General features: G+C 38.4%; 1 protein-coding gene across 1 annotated transcript in view; it reads right to left on the bottom strand.

Annotated features, from left to right (window-relative positions):
• LOC104166463 (focadhesin-like) overlaps window positions 1–23,403 on the bottom strand; it is a gene marked incomplete at its 3' end in the record, with an annotated part of 46,140 nt that overhangs the window by 8,233 nt on the left and 14,504 nt on the right. The window contains exons 6-13 of the mRNA XM_009706437.1: window positions 17,728–17,862; window positions 17,285–17,335; window positions 16,507–16,590; window positions 14,883–15,018; window positions 13,389–13,577; window positions 13,009–13,130; window positions 3,622–3,714; window positions 1,324–1,412 (exon numbers count right to left, since the gene is read on the bottom strand). Coding sequence (XP_009704739.1) covers window positions 1,324–1,412; window positions 3,622–3,714; window positions 13,009–13,130; window positions 13,389–13,577; window positions 14,883–15,018; window positions 16,507–16,590; window positions 17,285–17,335; window positions 17,728–17,862 — 899 coding nt within the window. The remainder of the gene's footprint in view (window positions 1–1,323; window positions 1,413–3,621; window positions 3,715–13,008; window positions 13,131–13,388; window positions 13,578–14,882; window positions 15,019–16,506; window positions 16,591–17,284; window positions 17,336–17,727; window positions 17,863–23,403) is intronic.

The following is a 23,403-nucleotide window of genomic DNA, read 5'->3' as shown; positions in this document are numbered from 1 at the left end:
CAAACCCACCTACATTAGAAACGGTTACACCAACTTGGCAAATACCAACGCAAAACTGCACAGTACTTACACAATAAAGCACTAACACTAAAGTTTATATCAAGCTGTCCACAATCAGGTTAAACCCAGTGGGCAGCACAAGTGCTTAACGGGTACTGAAGTTAGAGCCCTGAAGCACCAAGCAATTAAGGGGGAACAGGAAAAGACATGAAAGCTAATACCAGGCTCCCAGTTCACTTATTGTTTTGATTTCTCTACTGTTAAAGGGAATTCTGTTCATTTTTGACATAGCTTACATTAACACTATTTAGGAAATACAGAGCAGAAATTGGTTCAGTATTCAGCAGCATTGTTACAAGCATTCTTCTCACCTGGAAAACATTTTCTCCTTCTCAACCCTATCAAGAAAGGGATTGGGCACAGCAACAACAGAAAATTGTGCCACTACTACATACAGAATCTCTTCTACGATATCATATCATTCTGGATCCTACTATGAAACCCTCTAGTCTAGATTTAGCTGCAATAAAAACAACAGACAAAAATTTTGTATTCCTCTTGATTGGGACTCACTAACACCTTTTTGAATGAAACAGGTTAAGGGCATTTTGGTTGTATTTGTACATACTTTGTTCCCAATGCATTTATAAACAAGCACAGAAACAGTTATTTACACTGTCCATGGATTCGTAGTTCTTTCTCCCTGTGAAGCCTCCCACATCCCACCTTGTCCCCCTGGCCACGCACATACATGGCCAAATCCTGAGAGACACTCCTCAGCTGACTGAAACAGTAGTTGAGGATATGGAACAGATGGTGCACCATGTGCTTGGTTTTAAACAACATTCTCAGGCTCAACATTGCCAACGTACTACATGAACTGAGATGTGCCTCAGTTCACTATGACCTACATCATACCATAGCTTACATTTCTTTTATCAAGTCATTTTCAGTGAGATAGCTCACTTAATCTCTACAAGTAAGTTTTGCTCTTTGCATAATCCTTCTGCTTTAACATGACAGAAAACACACACAGTTTTCCATTCCTTCCAGCTGCTCACCCTATGAAGTTTCAGACACTGTAGAAGGGCAAGTACCTGTGAATCTGTACATACGGGAATCCTTACAGAAGGTTACCCAGTAGTATCTTTCTTTCTGCCTCACCTTGATCGTTGTTTCTGGTCATTTTTTGGTTTTTAGGTTTTTTCCGTTAGTGCTCATACAGTCTTTAAATTTGCAAAACCGCACGCGTTGAAGTCTTGCCCTCCTCTGCCCCCTCACTTGCCATCATAAGTGATCAGGAGCAGACACACACTTCCTTACCAGAGCCAGGCTGTAAACTGTTTGTACTGCACCTCTTCAGGATCCTCTTTTCCATGTTTTAACTGCATCTCCAGCTCTGCCTGTCTCCCCTACAGAATTACAGAGTAAGTCAGAAGTGGATCTTACATGGCCAATCATCATAAGATTTCTTCAGAGAACACTTAGGTAACGGATGTAGCCTTTCACTTGAGGGCCACTTCATCAGTGAACTTGACTGCTTTTCATATGGGATCCCACTGTAATATACAACATATTAAGTAAAAGAACTCAATTTTTTATTCTGAGTGAGGAAAACATGCTGCAGATGGCACAAACAGCCACAGATACCAAGACATCTCTCCTAGTCCATGCAAAGGGACAAGTTCCCTTGGGAAGGGGTACAACAAGCAGGGTATGAGATTTAGAACCCTGCTAGCTAAAATGGATTCTAACAGCACAACATCACTTTCTTGATTCACTTCTTAAAGCAGAATTCCTCATCCTTCTCCTTTCTATGACCCTAGCCTTCCTGTGACCTACAACAGCTCTTTCCGTACCTTAAAGGAGATTATATGGATTCTGGCCTCTAACAACTGTTATCTAAATATACTAAGCAGCTTTGCTTTAATGTTCAGTCTCCAGTCATGAGACAACTATATCTCAACTTGTTTTGGCTGCCAGTTACTTCTCCTTAGTAGGTTATTGAGCCTTAAGTGAAAAATACAGGCACATAAACTGTGGTTTTCAGGTACTGAACACTTGTAGTTCGGATGTGCATAAAAAGCTCAGAATACAAGAGAGTGAAACCTGTAAATCCAGATGTCACTCAAAAAGTGACTCTCCACAGAGATTAAAGGAGCATATACAACACACTGACTAAAGAGAGCGTTGCATAAAAACTACGCAAAAACCTACTGCAATTTCCCTAAAAACATAAACATTAGCTTAAGTTCTGTACTAAATCAAGACTCGTAGGATCATCATGGTGAGGTTGATTTCAGTCTCAAAAACATGCTGAATGCACAAACTGGCAGAAGTGCTTAAGCATGTGAGTAGATGTAATAAAAGATAAGAGGACTTTCAGGTGTCCAAAGGGAAAAAAAATCCTCACACCAGTGTTTTGGTGAACTAGACTCTATGAGCGTCTGCCTCCAAACTGTAGAAATCATTAGTCTACTAGCTGTTCAGAAATACTGAATTATGTACTACACAGACTACTCATCTTACACTGTAGTGTCTTTTGGCCATCTCAGATAAACTGTACTATAGAAGCCTAAGGAGTAAGTAAAGATACTAGATCTCCAGTAAGGGACTTTATAAGCAACAAAAATAGGCTCTATTGCCCTGTAAAATGGCAATAAACCTAGAGAGGCTTTCAGAAACAAGTCTGGTAAATGTGAAGCTTCTCATGAAATATTGCCTCAGAGGGGAAGTAAAACAGGAAAGTAATTAAATGCAAGCAACAATTGCCCCCTCTGTAGTTATAATCTAAAATTACTATTTGAATAGCCGCTACCTGCTCAGTAAGGGGGCTGGACCAGCTTAGAATCTGTATTTTGCTGATGGTTGAGATAAAATTTGTTTTGAAAATGTTAGAGAAGCATGTGTTTTGCTGCACAGCAAAACAAGGAATAGTCAAAGCTTCTGAATTCGCTCAGCAACCTGAGCTGCTCACACTGAAAACAGCTGATGTGGCCTGGAAATACAAACAAATAAGGACTTCTCATAGCACAAAGAGAGCCTTCTAGAAGGCATCTATTTGTTTTTTTATATCATTTTCCTGTTGAAAAACCAAATGACACTACATTGCTCCAGATATCAGGTCAGCTAACCTAATGAAAGAGAGGTTTTAAGATATTTTCTAATTATGAGATAGGACAGAAAATCAAAAGACCAGTCCCTTCCAGTGTGACAGCCTTACATGCTGGTTAAGAGAAGTTCTGTTTAATGAATCACTCCACGATAGCTTCTGTCTCCTTCATGATATTACTACCAAATTCCTACCCAAACTACTAGGTTAGAGCTCTAGCTAAAATTTCACATTCTAAAAATTCTAAGAATTGACACATTCTGCAACTTGACACAGGAATAAGACTGCAAGAACCTGAAGCAGATGTTATACTTCTACAAAGTATCCCAGATTGTGCTGCCATTAACTGAAGACTCAATTTTATTTCCTTTTGACAAATTTTATTCTAAACACCTCAAGTTTTATTTTTCAATTATTTTAACTTGCATGGGTACCCTTACTGCTAAAAATAAAACCCATATCACTTGAATGAGCATTAACGTGCACAACATTATGTACCTCGAATTTACCTGAAGGACTGCACTGTAGGTTCGACTCATAAATCCTAACCAGGACTGTGGCAGCTGTATGGCACGGTGCCATTCAGAAGGCTGAATGTTAACCTGAAAGGGTAGAAGCGGTTACATTAAGTCTAACATATGCAGAATGTATGTTCTCCAATTTGTGATTTGCAGGCAACCATTTGCTCACACCCATAGGCCATTACACATGGCTGTAGAAAACTAAAATGATTATGTACTTTGTTCTCCTTTCTGGTTCTACCCACACCAAGTTACTTTCAACTTCATTACTCAGGCCAGACAAAATTGGTTGCTTCAGGTAGTTCAACAGATAATTGATCCCAGAGAGAGCAGTGGAATTATATGTGGCAATAAGCAAAACACTTGGTAGTGTTGGTAGACAAAAATAGGCACATAACAATGATGTTAGTGCAGTTTATGTTTATCATAGTTATTGTAAATCTTAGGTGCTTCTAAAAGCTTTAAACAGACACTTAAAATAAACACAAGTAGATGACCATCTAAATAAAAGGGAGATTATTCAAAAGAAGTTAGTATCTGTGACTGGGGTTTATATAACTATGTTCAAGTACATAGTTCAAACTTCCTTTAAGGAAAGGAACCATTAAAAAAAACCTAGAATCACAAAGTTTCTTTCTAGGAAGCACCATTATAGAACTAACAGGAGGAAAACAACACTGCCTCAAAGACAGTTTAAAGAAATATGCAACAGCTCTCCCTGCCTGCCTCCAAATCTCACACAGGTATGACAGCCTCAACTTCACAGCAAAAGGGTAGCCCAGTCAACTACACAATCTGATGTATGTATACAGACTTTCCTCCAGAGTCCAAGGTTGTTGTCTTCAGTAAGCATCATAGCAAATTGACTCAAAGACTTTTTCAGAGCATGTTGAAAAACCAAAATGAAGTCAAGTGATCTCAGTAACAAGCCATTTTCTAGCCCTTGGGAGGGGTTGGAAAAATTAATGGAGCAATTACAGGGTTAAGTTAAACAGAACTGGTCACAAATTCAAGGCCACCAAGAAAGTTTTTCCAGACTTCAGAGACTTGTATGATGAATGTACCTCCCCCTCTCTGCAATTTCCATGTTACGTAACTTATAAATCAAAATATATTAATTCACAAAAAATGTGTATCACAACTAATTAGAAGAGCCTCTATTTCCCTCTCTCCATGACTATCTGAATTGCAGCAATATTTTATTAAAGTAAGCTAGGCGTTCAGGTGTCCTCTGCTTTTAAACTGCTGTGTTTTCAGATCCACAAACAACATAAGCTCCATAACTAAAATGATGGGTGTGCATTGTTGTATCTCATCATATTCCACAGTGGGCATACAAAATTGATTTTTCTTGCTACCGTCCAATTATTTCTACTATCTGCCTCTACCAAAAATACAAAAAATGTCATCACAGCCATCACAATCCATCCAATGGACTCCATTGGAAATAAGTTACTTAATCTCAGCAGTTTCCAAAGTAATTAGTTTTTAAGGTAAACATGTCAGGTTGAGGTGAGATAGGATAGACATTAGTATCTGCTGTTCAGGGCCTACACTTTCTATTTCTAAATTAAAAGAACATGCCAGACTCCCCAAGTTATGGAAAAACCCTGTGAGCTGTGATGCAAAATTGTGCAAAGCCCACAGTTAATCACTGCTAACATGTAAAACACTCCATGCCTCAAGGTATGTAAAACTCCTTTCTCCATCATGTGGTCCACTGGCCTCCTCTGTACAGAATGGTTAACCAAGATAAACAACTGAACTTCTCCTGTCTGTTAATGATCTTCCTGAGTCTTCCTGCTTCATCTCCTCTATTTTACACCCCTCATGATCTACATAAAGCAGTCAAAATTCTTTCTTTACATGGATTTAATAACAAAAAACAAAGGACTGTGCTAAAGCTTCATGCCTACTGTCAGTGGTGAACTTAAAACAGTTTTGTGTAAGTACTAATACATCTATTCAAATAAATACAATCTAAAAGTCAACCAATCAAGAGAGATGACGTACTCTACCCCACAAAAAGAAATCTCATCTTTAAATGACTCAATAATACTAGTCCTTCTTTTTTAGACAAAATTTTATTCACACCCTCCCCAAATCTCTGCTCATCAATTCCTCCAGCAAGCTGCAGAGCAGTCAAGGCTCCAGTCAGAATTGTTTGCCTTAGGTTCCTCAGGAATCTGCAGAAACTCAATTCTTCCCCTTTGCCTCTAGTCTGAACCTATTTTAGACTTGTACATTTAGATTTGTCTTGTCTCACAGTGATCTATGAAGTTCACCATGTAATCCACAGTTGCGCACCAGAGCAAAAGGAGACTTTCAAAACACTTCAGGTGCTCATGCACGAAATTTAAAGCTTTAAGTGTATTGCTGCATTTAAAGCAACTAGACAACATGGTCTAATCAGGAACATATTATTAGCGCCTTGGTCATCTTATCTAACATTCACAGCTGTGCTTGATGACCATCAGAACTGCTGAGCGGCTTTTGATTAATTAACTTCCTTCATGGCAATAACATTTTGTAGATATGTGGAATGAGAGAAAGACAGAATAACAGAACATCTTCATATAACAAAGAACACTCAAGTAAAATTCATCTACGACTGAAAATGACTGGACATAGTGCTGAAGATTATCACATAAGCTATTTTAGTACAGGAAATCAGCAGTCTTTACTTCTCCACTATCACTGGAAACACAATGGTAACAACAACTACATTAAGTGCTGGTTAACTAATACTAGCAGGCATAGACAAAGCTGACAATAAGTAAAGTTCAAATTCTTTTGAATGCACAATTTACATGTAAGAAGATATTGGGTGGGTGGGAGGCACAGGGAAGGAGGCTCAAGGGACTTCTGAACCAACAATAAGTGGCTGTGAAACACTGCCACACTGCTCCCGTGAAGTCCTTAGGAGGCAGCATAGCCAGACCAGGCTGCCAAGTAGTTTTCAGTGAAGAGCTGAAGCCTGACATCTGAGGCAGTAAGAAACGGCATGAGCTAGGAGCTAGTAACCTGAGCCTGTTGATTAATGCTTAAGAAGGACATGTCTCCCTGAAAAGACACGCAAGCATACACTACATTGGCCAAAACTCAAGACAAGGAATGCCAGCGAACCACTGGAGATACTACTCCTGCACTTCAACACTTCTGAATACACATGGCACAAGTTCTGCATGCTTCTGTAAGACTGGAAAGTAATTTCAAACAAAATCAGAAGCTCATTTCCCCTCTTCAGTGTACTCCCAATACAAAACAAACACTGTGTCAAGTTCTGGATGAACTTTCCTTCAGCACTGGTGCCTTTGTGCTGCCACAGATCTTGGTACATCGCTCACTCGTTTTGCGCTGATACACACACCCAGCAGAGGGCACACAAGAGAAATCTAGGGAACAGTGGAATTGAGCATCTTTCTGTCATCTCCTTGGGTACCTAATTGAGACAGTACTGTTTAAAGAACCTAGAAACTATGATGTTAATATTTATGGCCCATCTTAAAATATGCTGTAAAACGGGGAGCCTGGGAATGCCAGTAAGTTCTTTTACTAAGTATAACAGGTTTCCACCTCAATAGCCCTGCCAACTCATATGATCCCTAAATTCAGCTCATCTGTAACAAATATGTGGCTGTGAAAACGTGTTTTAGACAACACCAGTATGTCAGTGAAATGTTTAGGCATGTATTTAAATGCCTTTCTCACATATGAGACATACAAACGGCAGCCTCAGTGACTTAATAAATAAGGCTAGCATTACATATCCGTATCAATGAAATAGTGAAGTAGCATCTCTCATCTCAAATTTTGCTTAGAGGCTCTTTTTAACACATTAGCATGCATACACTTCCAAACCCTCTCCAAGCATTTGTTTGTGAGAATGCTTGTGTCTTTCTCCAAGGCACATTAGTCTGAGGAGAAAAAAAAATAATAATCTGTCAACAAACTTACTTCCTCAATACTGTTCCATCACTGGAGGGGATACATTCAGTTAATTCAGCAGTGGAAACCAGCACAAAGTGGTTCATAATCTGAACTACAGCCATTGAAATACTTAGACATAGAAGAATAAACTGCAGTGAAATCCGTTCCAGAAAATCCAATTATTATCTCAAAGTATTTCACGTACAAAGTTTGAATAAGCCCTTGAATCTCTTATTTACATCAAAATCAGGAAAGAAATGTACAGAAGGAGCTTTCCCCTGCAGTGCTCAAAGGTGCATGTCACCATAGCACATCTAATGAATGCACTTAAAACAGAAGCAGGGAATGCTTCTTCCATGAGTACACCGAGTGCCTAACATGATTATTATTTCTACAGCAGTATTTAATACTCTACAACTCGCCACTGGCACTCAACTTTGCAAATGTGCCTGTAAACATTACTAATTATTGCAGCAAAATAACTCCTATTTCCAACACAAAGCAAGCACTTGAATGTTGAGAAACATGCAAAGGCAAGACCATCCTCCTTTATTTTCAAAACATCGCACCAGTTCAGACTGTCAAAGCCACCATTTACCACATCTATGTGCCAAAAGCAGGCTGTCTCTGTGCTTTTTGCATGTAGCATGAACTGTTCTTTAGTGGAGGTGAAGGGAAAAGATGGGTACCTAGCTGAAAGCCTAGTAACTTTAATCCAAAACATACCTTTACAGAACCATCAAAACATACAGTACATTACGTGAACATATGTGACCATTCATCCTCACTCTCACAACAGAGATAAGTGATGCTGGTAAGAGCTTATTCCTATAAACTCCTAGGAAGAATTACTCAAAAAATGGGAACAGTCACAGGTAATTATTAGCTAATCTAGCCCAGGTGACCATGGTAAATCTCAGGGACTTCTTGTATAGTATGATCCAGGCAGCTGTAGAGAAAACAAAGAAAACCCATGGTCTGTGCAACTTCTGACCACTGTGACTACAGTAACTTACACGTCCTCTCAAAGAGAGTTTAACAAGCTCTGTTTAATAATCAAAGAGCAAGCATATCCCCCTTTCTGGGGGAAAGCTGATCTTCCTCTTTCAAGCCACCAGTAACCAGTAAAGAGCAACACAGCATTTCAAACACACCACTGTTTATTGAAAATACGTTCTGCCTCCCATGAGATACCAGTTCAAATAACATCAAAAACCCTTCTGCGTCTTAATCTGATCCTGCTGACAGGTATTACAGCTGCATCCAATCCCTCAGTCAGAATAGCACGTAGGAGACAGAATTAAGTCTGGCCCATTAAGGTTTAACAATAAATTATGTTTTTACTCTTGTTGTTACTGCTGGATTTGAATAGCAGTTAAACCCAGGTATTTGTTATTTGTATGCTTTACAGACTTTTAAACACACAAGAAACATACTTCTTGCCTCTGCATACAAACCTCATGTAACATTTTTTTTTGGTAGCAGAATCTCAGGCATCACACTTTTACACATAAAGAATCTCACAAAAATGAAACTGATTGCCTCAATCCCCTTCCCATACCCCAGTTTTCAAAAAAATGAAGTGTAATAATGGCAACTAAGCATACACAGGTAGAGACAGATATGCAACCTGTAGGTTCATATTCTACAGATGTGAGCATACGTCAAATCACTGAAGAGATAAAAAAGTTATTATCCCAGTATGGCAATTATGTTGATGACTGCTAATCCCTAACTAAGGAATGTCAACTGCTGGGGATTTTTAGAGATAAAATAAATGGATGCTTGCTATCTCCTAGTTAATTGTCACTTCTTGGTGTTTACATCCACCTCAGTTTTCTCAGAGCTTTATGCTGTCAGTAATGCTTCCAAAGAAACTTTAAATCTTTTTAACAAAATGCTTCTTATTTTACTTAAAAAGTAAAACTCTAAGAGTTAACATTCCCCCCACTCCCCCAAAATAAAAAGGAGTCAAAGCAGTAGCAAAAAAGCGTCATTCTAGTAACTTAAACTCCCTAAACAAATGGCTTAATGTCCTGTGTTGAACCAAATAATCGTTTAGGTTGGAAGGGACCTTTAAGATCATTGAGTCCAACCATAAACGTAGCATGACCAAGTCCACCACTAAACCATGTTCCTAAGCACCATGCCTACACATCTTTTAAATACCTCCAGGGATGGTGACTCCACCACTTCCCTGCGCCGCCTGTTCCAATGCTTGACAACCCTTTCAGTGATGCAAGTTTTCCTAATATCCAATCTAAAGCTCTCTTGGTGCAACTTGAGGCCATTTCTTCTTCTCCTATCACTTGTTACTTGAGAGAAGAGACCAACCCCCACCTCACTACAACCTCCTTTCAGGTTGTTGTAGAGAGCAATCAGGTCTCCCCTCAGCCTCCTTTTCTCCAGACTAAACAACTTTTTTTAGCATGGTATTAAAACATGTTAATTCCCATAGCCACTAGAGGGAAAAGATGAGCCTAGGTTCTACTAACTCAATTTTCTTAGATCAATACCGCTATTTGATAGCTTTATAGCTTAAGCTGCCTGTTTTTACTGTTAAACTCTGCTCCCCAGAAGAACACCACGGACTAAACAAACACTAAGGCACCAAATTCAGTTGTATGATCCCAGGGACTTGCTTCTCTTCAAGCCAAAGGCCCAAATACCTTTTTCCTCACAACTCTAATTCCAACTGTCTCTGTGTACAAGGGAAAAAAAGGCAAGAAAAACCTTTTTTTTGTCTTTTAAAGCAGTGTAAGTTGAGAACAGAAATACTGATATATTTTGATCAACATTTTATTATTATTTGTGAATTTTCAATGAAAGGGTGCAGTTAGGATCATCTGAAGATGTTTTGCATTTAGGTTTATATTTCAAACACACTTGGATTTCCTCTTAGTTTTACTACACCTGTAATCAATGAATTTTGTAAAATACTAAGATACTTAATAAAGTATTTCTGTCTTCAGTCATTGGTATGTATTTACTAACGCCATCCACTCACCACATTCAATAAAAACCCCACACTTTGTCAAACAAACCATTTTAAGGTTGTGTTTCTATGAAGGTAGCTTGTTAGCACAAGAAAAGTCCATTTCTGCTGTGCTGCTGGTTGTTATAATCACTGCTAGTACACACAAATAGATAATTTCATTTTTCTATCAGAGATTGCATTTGGTGCTTTAGTAGGGCAACAGGCGAGTGTTTACAACATAGTAGTTTAGAACTGATCTTCATACCACTGTAATTTGGCTTATATAACACTTTAATACATGCCTTTTAGTATAATATAATTAAATATGTTTTTCTCCAGAACCTCTAGCACTGCACCCAGGTCCCATTGAATGAAGCAACTACACAGACGGCAGAGCTTTTCTTTATGGATGCTATGCAAGCCCACGCTTCATTCATAACTCATTACTCTAAATCTGCTCCTCTGACATATTTTGCAATATCCTTGTGGACCTCCCCTGGCGCTCTCCACTGCAGCATCCAAGTAGTTAGAAAACATTCATTTACTTGCACATTCCTGTGATGATGAGGGATATTATCTCCAGTTCCTGCTTTCATTCTTTAGCAGTAGAGATGTCAAGATGGAAAATATCGATGAAATTTGCATACATGATTAGATACCTTGAGAACTGTGTTTAAGGGTGGGCTTTGGTTTTCATTTTCACTAGTTTGACAGAAGAACTTGCCATCTGAAGCACTTCATAACTGACACTGTCTTTATAACACAGCACCAGGGAGGGATTTCTATACCCGAGTCCAACTGGTGCAGACCGGCTTTTGCCCTTGTACCACTTGACCTAACTTCTACTGGGATCCATGTGGTGTCCCTGCAGCCACAAGACATGATTATTACTTTCTGTAGCTTTTCAGTTCAGAAGGACCAAAATGATAAGATGTTGTACAATAGGTAAAAATTTTATGTGTACACTAGCACGTGAAAATGTTTGCGAGTTGGTACAGAGCTGGAAGACTGCACTAGACAGAAGCAGCCAATTTCAGCATGGTACACATTCATATTGCCTGGGAACTTCAGGCAAACTATGCTGCAGACAGGTTTGCTAAAGAGGAAACTAGTTCGTTTGCTCCAAAGAGACCAAGGGAGTTAACCAATGCAGTATGAACAAGCAGGGAGCAAGACCTGAGAGCAAAGCCAGGCAGGAGCCATGTGGATGCATCATAGGATCAGAATGTAGCTCCCATGCATCTTCCACTGCAGACATCTATGTTCTGTGTCAGGCTTCCAGTTTGTAAACAGAAAACTCTCCAAACCCTGTGCACGTAACCTTCCCTCTCAAGCCCTGCGCTATACTTATTTCATAACTGAAAGTGTTTGGTGTCAGTAATTTTTATTAGCTTCATAAAGGAATTTCACAGCAGGTAGGCTCCAGGTCTGTTGGGTGTCAGTCACAAACCAAAATAAGGATCCACACACGATCGCACCTGCAACCCATATCTCTTTCATTCTACCTCTTCCAACTTCTGCAACAAGTACACTATAAGTATTAGATAAAACACTTCCTTTTATTACACAGTTCTGGTTCGCTGTCAACACAGGATCCGTCCTGTGCTCTGAAGAAAAGGCTCCTCTGTGCAAAACAGCACACAATCAAATTATCTTTAATGGGACCAAATTGCCTATACGTGGCACAGAGAAAGGAGTAGTAATGGGACCGTTTAAGCTTTTCTAGCCTTGAAAAGCAGATCAGGAATTGATGTTGCTGTGGGGCGGGGAGGGGAATAAATCTTTAAAATGTCCAGATATTCATACACTGTTTTAATTTCTGGACATACTGCCTAAGACTCAATCTGAATTTTATAGGGTTTTTTTTAATCATTATCTATGCACTCTTGCTCATATCAGACTGATACAATTCATACATTCTTATTTATGTCCACTGAGCAGAAACTTCACCGTCAGATGCATGCAATTAACCTCTGCAGTAATACAAAATGATTGTATTAACAATTATTTCAAGAACTTTTAAAGAGATTAATACACTTCCACTTGTGTTAGTAACTGCTCTCACTTGTATAAAATTGGGAAAGGAACACTTACTTCCCTGGATCCAGCTTAACTATTTATTTGTTCTACTGCTCTCCAAAATTCCCATCATTGTTCACACCTGCTATTCACCTACAACTGGCTACGTATGACAGGTATGGGCAGGTATAGTAGTCTGCAATGCAGATAAAGGCAAAGGTCAGCTTCTGTTTGTTCTACTGATTTTCAGAAGAGGTACTTCAGCAGTGAACACTTAAAAGTATTTACATGTCCAATTTAAGGTAGCTGTCCCTCACAGCAACTTAATTATGATACGTTCATACATGCCATTGCTAGCTGATACTGTTTCAATTCCTGATTAGCATAGACAATAACGCAGGGAAGGAAGCATAATACTTCTGAAAAGGGAAGAAAAGCCAGCAACTTACCTCATGAATGAGGGCTACCAACATTTGCTGGAAATTGCGTCCCCTGCTGGCCAGAAATCGATTAATAGGCTTGCCATCTTTGCCCATATGGACTGGAAGGTCATAACAGAACAACATGCCAGCTTGAAGAGGGAGGGAAGAGGAAAAGAAAGGTCAATACCAATACACCTGCTCATAGTTCAGAAGTCTTGCATAAGTCAGTGGAGAATCCAAAGCAAAGTAAAGTTCACTTAATAAAGTCAACAGCTTAAAAGCCCATGAAAGCATATGCAAGTGGCAAAAGACCTCATTGTTTCTTAAACTGATTCACTCGGAGATTCATAGAAATCTTTAGGTCAAAGCGTATATACTTGTTTAACTTCAAGAAAGTGACAGCTTACCTGCAAGGCCTGGTGTCATGCCTGGTTGGTTGTTCCTCTCATACATTTTCAGCAAGAAGTTTGGAACGCCTGCCACAGTCTTCCCCTGGTCTGAGCGTGTGGTCCCTCCTCTCAGGGCAGAATGATACACACCACGGGGCATGTTGGTCATCTCCTGTTTCACAAGTGATGCTGCAAACTCTTCAAATGCTGGATGCAGTGCAAGAAAAATGAGGAGCGAGGAAAGGGAATGTCAGAGCCTGATGACTGAGAGACCAAACTCTGGAAAACCCCAAATGCCACCTGTGCTTCAGGGGACATACGCTTAGATAAACTAGTAATGGCACATTCAGATGAAAGCTCAAGGTCAAAGACTTAACAACTCACTGCCACTGCAACTTCAAGAGGCTCTGAGTAAGTCACGTCAGGTACTAAGACTGGGAAGAAAAATAGCCTTTATTCCATGACCTGTTGATTGCATTCTTTGACTGCTACACCAATAACACTGCCATGTGCTGACAGAAGGACAATGAGAAATGAAACTGACATTTACCAACATAGTGAAAAATATTGTCTCTAAAACTAGGTTGTTCTTAAGCACACTGCCAAGGGTAGATGGAGAGACAGTGTGTATATGCAAATGGAGGATGCAGAGTGAGAAAGATCACCTTGATTTCTGTTACCATAGCAGTACAAATTGTTTATTAAGTTCTATGCTCTCAAGCTATGCATTTTATAGTCTAACTAGGATTAAAATTATACAGAACCATTATAAAGTTATTGTTGAGTTGTGAAGTCCATCTGAAGCAGCTTTTACAGGAACATGTTAGAAAAAAGGATTGTGTTTCTGTATGTACCATGTCCGTCATCTATGTACTGCATCATGTTTCTTACCACATCACAACTGAGAGCCAACATTGTACCAGCACCTTCCAAACCTGGTATGTTTATCAGTCTGTTACTGCTTTTCTAATACAACCGAGGTTTAAAGGGATTTAGAACAACTGTTTCATACTAAGCTTGGAACTTTGACATACAAGTTCCCAAATCACAAGCAGTCCTACTTTGACTAGGAATTAGAAGACAAAGGGGACAAAAGGGCACTCACTCATCCTTTCTGGGTCCTAGAAAAACCTATGGCAGCTTGGAATAAAATAGTTTTATACTGGAACTTCCTCATATTTCCTATTTTCAGCAAGTTACAATAATAAGTAATAATAAGCATCCGGCTTTACCGATAGCACAGATAAGGATTTTTAAGTTATAAGTATTTTTTTCACTATCAGGACGTCTGACCCACTGTCTTCCTAAAAATGGGTTGAAGGTTCTGTTCTCCTCTGAGCTTTCACTTTACGTTTTTTCCTGTAATTTGGTAAGATATTTTCCCAGGGAAGGAAAAAAAAAAATCCAAGGCTGCACTATAACAGGATCCTCCATTATAAAAAAGTCACATGTCTGTATAGTCACTGTGATTATAAATCTGCAAAGTAACCTCAAATACTGAACATATTATACCTCCTAAGACAGAAGCTGGCGTCAGAGACAACAGCTTGATATATGAAGAACCTGGAACAAAAAGACACGCCTCCTTCTGTTCTTCTTCATCTTCATTCATGTCTGCCTCCTCCAGTGAGTCAACTTCTGGTCGTGCCTGAAAGATTAAAGAAAAAAGAAATGTCAGCATAAAAATTCTAAATCCTCATTACCTTTCATGATTTCAAGTGTCAAATCAAGTGTCAAAAATGCCAACTAAATACGTAAAGTTTCCCATTTCATTAATTCCACTCCATCTGATTAATATGAAGCTGAAAGAATAAAAGCTTTTCTTCTACCTGAAAGGTAAAACTGATTGATAAAAATCACATGGGTATGTAAATCCATATCTGTAATAGTAAAATTAATCTTTACACTTACAGACTAAACTAATATTACTAAAATTTCATTTTTACTCTGATTCTTCTTCAATTAGAGCAAAACGCTGTTCTATATTGGCACTTTAACACACACAGAACAGATCTGCTAAATGTTATTTTTCCATACTAGTTTCCAGAATTTGAAAAACTGCACCTTGTTTACCATGCTTTCAATACAAATACATTTTCTCATTTTCTAATGAGTGTAAAGTAAAAGCACCAATAATACAGAGCTATGTACTACAGTGAAAGATTTAGTATTGCGGCAGTGTTTAGAGATTTCCCTGACTCTACCTTGTGCTCTTCTATGCAAAACACGTTAATTTGCAAGGTTTATGCTGAACTCTTTTCATTGATTTATAAAAGTAAAAAAATATACTTGCTTTATAAAGATGCTAATTCCAACCTTTTTATAATAGACAGTTACAGCACGCAAATGGAGCCAATCTTGTAACAATGCAGTAAATAAAAACTTACAGAAGTATTTACCATGTCATAAAATACCAATGGACTACTGATTATTGCCTAGTCTGTATTACAAGGGTATTGCAAAAAAAAAAAGCAAGCACATAGATGACCTTCTATGTTCATCTCCTTGCACTCTCTTTCATTTTGGAAGGTTACTGAGTCAACTGATCAGACTGAAGTTTCAGAGTTTAACAGTCCTCTATATATTTAAAAAGCTTTCCAATAGGTACCTCAATTCCTTTCTGGCTGCCTTTATCAATGAAAAAGCAAAATGTTATGCTGTAAAAGTTATAACAGAAACACAGGAAGTTTTCAGCTTAATTCCAAAAACAGCACCTACTTTTCAAAACAACTTGCCCATTTCAGGAACAAAAGCACCAAGAATGAGTGTGACTGCAATGGATGAAGCAATAATCACAACAGTTGCTTAGTGTCAAGACTCAACTGCAAGCATTAACAGAAGAGCATAAAACGTAAATCAGGTGCACAAAAAATAACCTGCTGATTTAACTACTGAAAGAAGAAAAACTGCCTTCTGACTGCTTAAATCTCACTCAGCCTCCATTTGCACCTTTCCCCTCTCATAAGTCTTAGTTATACTAATCATACATAATATCCCATTTCACCAGCAGGAGCTCATATTCCTTCTATGAGGCTCTGATGGTTGTCTGGTAGAGATGGCACAAGGCTTTGTTTCCCTTCCATGAGGATATAACCCATGTCAGATGTCCTTCCTATTAAACATACAACACTGCTACCTGTTCAGGAAGATGAAGAATTGTATGTTCTTCAGAGCCAAATGATGAGAGTGATTTATAGGCGGAAATGGCTACAACAGCATCCTAGAAAATTAACAGGAAGAAAAAGAAAATCACAAGCACAGCATATGATACTGCTACCTACTGGAAACTACATACAAATAGCCTATCCACTAACCAGTGAATGTTGAAAAAGGCTTTAAACTAACGTCTTCCTGAGGCGCACTCTCTATTGCTTATACTATATATATATATACACACATAATTGTATATATACAATTCAAACTAGCAACACCAATTACCTAGGCTTGGTAACAAACATTCTGATTGCTACACTCCATTACTACTGTGAGGGTATTTTATGTAGAAACAGCCAAGCTATATTTAAACTAAAATACTTTGGTTCCACCAGCCCCACGGTGATGATGGTCCAACATTCCCACAGCGTTACAATACCCCACCAAAGAACTGAGTTTGTTGTCACAGCTACAGCTTTGCCAAGAACACTTCACCATGTCAAGGCTGAAGTCTACCGCTGGAGTCAAACTAGACTGTGTTACAATTCTCCTCCGGTGTGGCACATCTTAGGACCATCAGTTACCACCTTTCATGTGCATTATATAGCTTCAAAAATACTATTAAACAGCCAATGACAAGAAGAAAACACTATTAGTAAATGAGATTGCTGACACTGATAGCCTTGTCTTGACAGAAGGGTATAAAACTTAATATCCAGTTGCTGACACAAGGAATTAACACTTTCAGTTGTATCACCTACCTTGTTTTGCGTGTTGTTCCAAAGGAAGCTGATAACTTGAGTTTTGAATTTCTATAAAAGCAAACAAAACAGGCATTCAGATTTTCTTTAACCAAACAAGCAGCTGAAAGAGAGGCAGTTACATGAAAAAAACTGCAGTCACATCAACATGCACTGAGCGAGGAAAGTGGAAGGAATTGCAGGTTTGAACCGTAGATGTATTCACGTGTCCTCGCATTCTGGGAGAGGGAAACTCCTGATGAACCTTGCACTGGAACTTCTCACCTGTCTCCCAGGATTCACTAATGCAAATTAAAATTGTGAGACTGTATGGAAATGTGCATTATGAATAACCTGAATTAGGCAGTGGGTGCAATTTAGAGATATTAAAAAGAAGAAGGCACATTTAAAACTCATACACAAAGACACAGTAAAAGAAGCGACCAATGTCCACAAGTACATACCTCATATTCATTTGTATTCACTGTTAATGAGGGAACCAGTGCAAACAACTCATTCAGTGCTTTTAAAATGAGGGGTCTTGTATCACAACCCAGCTTTGGTGACAGAGCATTCCATGTAGAACGGATGCAAACAACCTGGAGTAAAATTGGGAGGCACCATTAGTAACAGTAATCTCAACTTGGCTTAACATTTCCTTCCAGCATTTGCCTTCTTTCTTCCTACTTAGGAGTAGGAATTAATATCGAGTGATTAAAAAAAAGGAGGAGGGGGGGAAAAAAAGGAGGAGGGGGGGGAAAGGAGCAGCAAGCATGTTAAAAAATCACTTGTATTAACAGTCTCACAGTATTTCAGTTATATCTTCATATAACATGACTGCTCTACTTCACTTGTTCAATTTAGCTTAAGAGCAAGCTGTCTCTGGGAGTTCAACATGGTGAAAGCAGAGGAAGCTGTGGAGGAAGCTATGTTCCCTGAGAGCCCTCCTAAACAAAACGTCCTTAATCTTCAAACACAACCAAATCCAACCAAATTTATTGAACAAAAGAAGAATGTAAAATTGCAGGAATCCAGAAGTCTCTGGGAAAATCTCAAACAAAAATAAACACTAATACTATGGCTTCAATAGACCTATACTAAGCAGGTCGGTTGTTACAACTTACAGTGACAGAAATCACTTCAACGGATCAGAAACATTAAAAAAAAAATAATTCTGTCAGGCAACCACAGATGACAGTAACATCATGCTTCCAACTGTTAACTTACAAAAACTGTGAAACTGGTTAGTAAATCATAAAATTTATTTTTATTCTGTTAATAATGAATTTGGAATCTTCTAATTTGCTTTCAAAGTCCTTAGAACATAGTAACTTCAGCCTTTTAAATCTGCCTTTGCAGTTATACTAGAAACCAGAAAGTTACTGTGCATTAAATAGAAGCTAAAATCACTTTAGAGACACTTCTGCAATCCAGTTTTTAAGTCCTCAAGAGAGAAGAAGAAAAAAAGAAAAAAAGCAACCACAACAAAATATTGGCAGTGGCAGGTAAAAACAGGAGTATCTGCAGGCTTCCGTGCTACAAGGAAGACAAACCAGAAAATCATGCTTTTTCTATTTTTTTCAACTCCGGAGGCCAATATTTGGTTACAGGACAAAGCAAAGTAGCTTGTCATTACAGATCATAAAATTAAACACTCAGAACACCTTGCAGGGTATGGTCCTAAGGCTGGTATTTTTTCACAGATCAGAACTCACTGGGAAAAACCAACAACAAAAAAATTGAAATCCTCCAACAAAAAGGTAACACTCTGCATAGAAAGAAGTCTAACCTGCTCTTTTAATACCTATAGAGGGTAAGGAAAGCTGAATAATTAAGTTTCAAAATTTATTAGTACCAGATACATGTATACCAGTGGTTAGGTGGCAAAAAGACTATCAGAACAGAATACTCATGCAGATCCAACATATACTGGGAAGCATCACAGCATAGTAAAAAGCATTAGTTAGCCAGTTTAACAGATCTGAATTTTTTTTAAAATTATATACACCAATAGCACCAAAATCCATGAGATTTTGTTAGCTGTAAGAGGAAAAAAAAAAAGGTAAAATAAAAAAGTTCTATAGTTTGTTTCTCACAATTGAATGGTTTCATTAGCACCAAATAACAAACTTTCTCCCCGCTCACATTCAGTGTTTGATAAGCAATGGCAAATCTCTTGGCTTTTTTGCTTTAGCCAACTATGACTTCTGAGGCTCACAGACATTACACTGAATAAAAACAAGAACCAAGTGTATTATAAATCATACTTACAGAAACCTCCTGTATTATAGTGTTGTTTCACAGAAAACAGGAAAACATTGGTTCTATTTATCAAGCCAGTAGCTAGTTCACTCTCATAGCAAGCTGGCTGGAAGAATATTGTGGAGTCATGCTTCAATTTTCAGACTTCAACTCAAAAAGGCACTCCACTTTTAGCCTAGCTTGAAATACATGAACAGTCCCACTGTATACAAGATCACTTTTTGTGTTTAAGTTCATGATTATCCTTAAGCACCTTACCAAACCATCCTTAATTCAAAGTCATGAGTCTCTGAAATTGTTAAGCAACTTGTCATCAAGGCACTTGAGATATTGTGTCTGGAAACTTAGTGCCACACATAACTAGTACAAAATTTTACAGTACATACAGAAAAGAGTAATCTTTTGGGTCAAATGAAAGGATGAGGAAGCAGACACTAGCATTTTATTTTGTCAAAGCTTTGGAAGAAAGTAAAGGCTTTGATTTCTCCTAGCTGAAAAAAGGAATACTCACAGGACAATTGTAAAGATTAACTGTTACAAAAGCATTTTAATTTCTTCAGACACAAGGTCCTCGTGAAGTAAAGGGGTTACTGCTGTGCATCAGTACTAGGGCTGAAATGCACGCTTTTATTTTTCTCTTTTTCCTAGTGTTGCAAATCAGCACAGCACAGCATGAATATGGTAAGTACAGAGGGATTTTTTTTAAAGCTGCAAGCAGTAACATCCAAATGAAAAAACTGGCACTGTTGCACTTGACCCAGAAGTTCCTGATGCCTAGTTTTATTTCCAAGAAATTATTATTGAAGCTTCTGATGACAACAAAACCTGCTTTATTCAGAACACTCACACAAAAAGAAGTCTCCTCACAAATGTGATAACTTCCACTTACGGATGCTAAAAAAGTCTTTTCTGTCTCCTGCTTATGTTCACCACAGTATTTTATGCAGAATAACATCAGCCTACAGAAGATTCCAAGCTGAGCTGTGGCCTACGCTACAGGTGGTTCTTCAAGTCTGAAAGTGATTTGAATAATTCTATACAAAATGGAAATCCTTCGGACTGTTCCTCACACCAATCCAGAAGCTTTCAGAAGTCTACGATGACTTACACAGTCAAAGCAAATGGCCTTTTTCACCTGCCAACCTAATGAAAAGTGTTCAAGAAGTAAGCAACACTCTGGTCCTTTTGGAAAGGGAAGGGAATCCAATGAAACATTCTTCTTCAAATCCATTCACAGCTAATACCCATATTCCCATCATCCTCATGTTATTTCTCCTTCAGTAGAAAAGGAACAATTTACACTGCAAAATCAGCTCAAACTACCAGTTTAACTCATCTATTCATTTGATAGTCAAATAAGCACCTTCACATTCCTCCATGTGCTCTTAGATGAGAGTTTGTCTTAAAAATTCAGTTATTTCACTATTCACTTACTGATTCCTCTTTGCCATAAGGCTTAAAATAAGGCAACTACTAGATTGATGGGGCACAAGATGTATTCATCAAGCAAGTCATCTTTTTTGTATGCTTATGTGTTTGTATTCAGCTTCTAGAGATCAGATTGAACCCTAAGATCTCCGGGGAAAAGATCAGCTTTTGTTCTGCAAGTAGGGCACAGTGATTTCAAAAGCTGATTTCACCAGCTGCTGCAGCAATTCTTTGCTGACAAAATAGAGATACTGTGTGTGCCTGCTCCATATCCACTCCTTCCAGCATAAGGCTTATCAATCTCTTTTTAACCATTCATCTATGCTCTTTATTAGGTATATCAAAACAATGTCACAGAATCACAGACTCAATTGGGTTGGAAGAGACCTCTGGGATCACCGAGTCCAACCTTTGCCCTAACACCACCATGTCAACCAGATCATGGCACTAAGTGTCACGTCCAGTCTTTTCTTAAACACCTCCAGGGATGGGGACTCCACCACCTCCCTGGGCAGCCCATTCCAATGCCTAACGACCCTTTCTGTGAAGAAAGGCCTCCTATGTCAACATTTATCTCTAGGACTAATGGACTTTTTAGACCAAAAAGGAGCCGTCTATATATTAATGAGCCCATGTTTCCTGGAGCTTGCGTCCACACACTCAGAAAGACACTGCTGTAGCAGGTCACATTCAGAACATTTGGGGTTAGGTGTTTAAAATGTTTCTAAGGGTTAGAACTGAAGTTGCTGCCATCAGTGATGTCTTCTGTATTCATCCTACCTTCTATAAAGCTGAAAGACTACTAAGCCATAACTGCTATCTAGCTATTCACCACAACTTAATCAACCTTGTATTGTGAAGAAAATAAGGACTACACATTTACTGTATTACTCTAACTACAGCACAGCAGTGAGACATAACTGGTCCTGCTTAGCCCTTCCTGGATAAAAATAAGCCTCATCTGGTTTATTTTCACCTCTAAAGATCCCCATGACAGCTCAACAAGCAGTCAGTACAATGGTTTGCGTTTCTAGGCACTGAAAAACTTCTGTAAGATAATCAGCCAGTGGGTACAGTTTGAGCTGAAGAATTATACAAAAGTCACAAAAAGAAGAAGTCGAGTTCCACAGGAAGCTTGACTAGACAGTATTATTGGTACTACAACTTCATTTTTTCCTGTGAAAGTTTTCAGTTGCCCATGCTCTCTTTCTGTAAGGAGCCATGCATTCTAGTCAAAACTTAATTAATTTCCCTGCAGCATTCAGTCAAACCTCTCATTGCTCTCTGTGGAGAATTCCACATTTCAGATTTTGCCACCATACTGAAAATAATTCTGTCTTGAATTTATCTGTTGCTACCATTTGTCTTTCAGATTTCAGGCTTCAGTGCAAAAAAACCCATGCAAAACAGGAAGAGTCACAAAGCAAAAAAAAAAAAAAAAAAAAAAAAAAACCAACAAAATCACCCCCCCCCCCCCCCCGCCCCTCCAAAGGACAACAAAACAAAGAAAAATCCCAAACCCATAACAATGCAGGCTTAGAACCAAAGCCTAGACAAAAAAGAAAAAATAGTTGTGGCAAAGCTAGGTACGAATATACGTACTCAGCCTTTTAAAGGGGAAAACATACTAGAACTGCAAATCAAAACTCTAATTTAAACAATCTGAGCAAATGCCATGAAAATTTCTTCCAGTTCTACGAAATTAAAGAAAGCAATAGAAGACTCAGTCAAAGAGAAATACAAATCCATCTGTGTAATTAAATCAAATGAAGGGGTGTTTATGAACATATTCCACAAAGGCATTAAGAAAGATAGTTTTAGTATTATTCTGCACTGAAAAAACCAGCAGGCTTGGTATCACTGAATTCAGGTAATTGCTGAATTAAGCAGTCACTTCAGTGAGCACAAAACACATTTTAGAATTAAGTTTAAAAAACTGAAGATGCCTTTTGAGGTGAATCCATTTCAGGAACAGCAAACCCATGAGTACATTTCTATGGTAATGATCACTGATGGCTAGAAGCATCTAATCTGATAACATTCCAAGTGAAAATGATGCCTCTCTTTCCCATCCTTCAAAACACACTGTTTGCAGGAATAAGAAAATATGTCTTCCGTTATTCAGAAATACAGACATATCTATTAGCACTGTAAGTTCTTACTAAACTACCTAGAAATTTTAACTTTGTAATCAGCTAGTTGTCTGGAAACAGAAAATACACCTTGTATTAATATGCGGAGAAACAAAGTTGTGTATTCATGGGGTCTAATTTGATATTGCTATTTAGGAAGACTACAAAATGACTAGCTAGCCCAAAATGCTTCACTTCATTCCTTCCTATAGTATCACACACATTGTCCTATTTCAGGCAACTGGTGAAAAAAAGGCCATAAAAAAATAGGTAGCAATCCAACAGAAGTTTTAGATTTAGCAGGTATCCATAACATGC

The sequence above is a fragment of the Cariama cristata genome, unplaced genomic scaffold (assembly GCF_000690535.1).
Source record: "Cariama cristata isolate BGI_N322 unplaced genomic scaffold, ASM69053v1 scaffold10430, whole genome shotgun sequence".
Classification (NCBI taxonomy): Eukaryota; Metazoa; Chordata; class Aves; order Cariamiformes; family Cariamidae; genus Cariama; species Cariama cristata.
This window is presented reverse-complemented; position numbering and strand designations above follow the sequence as displayed.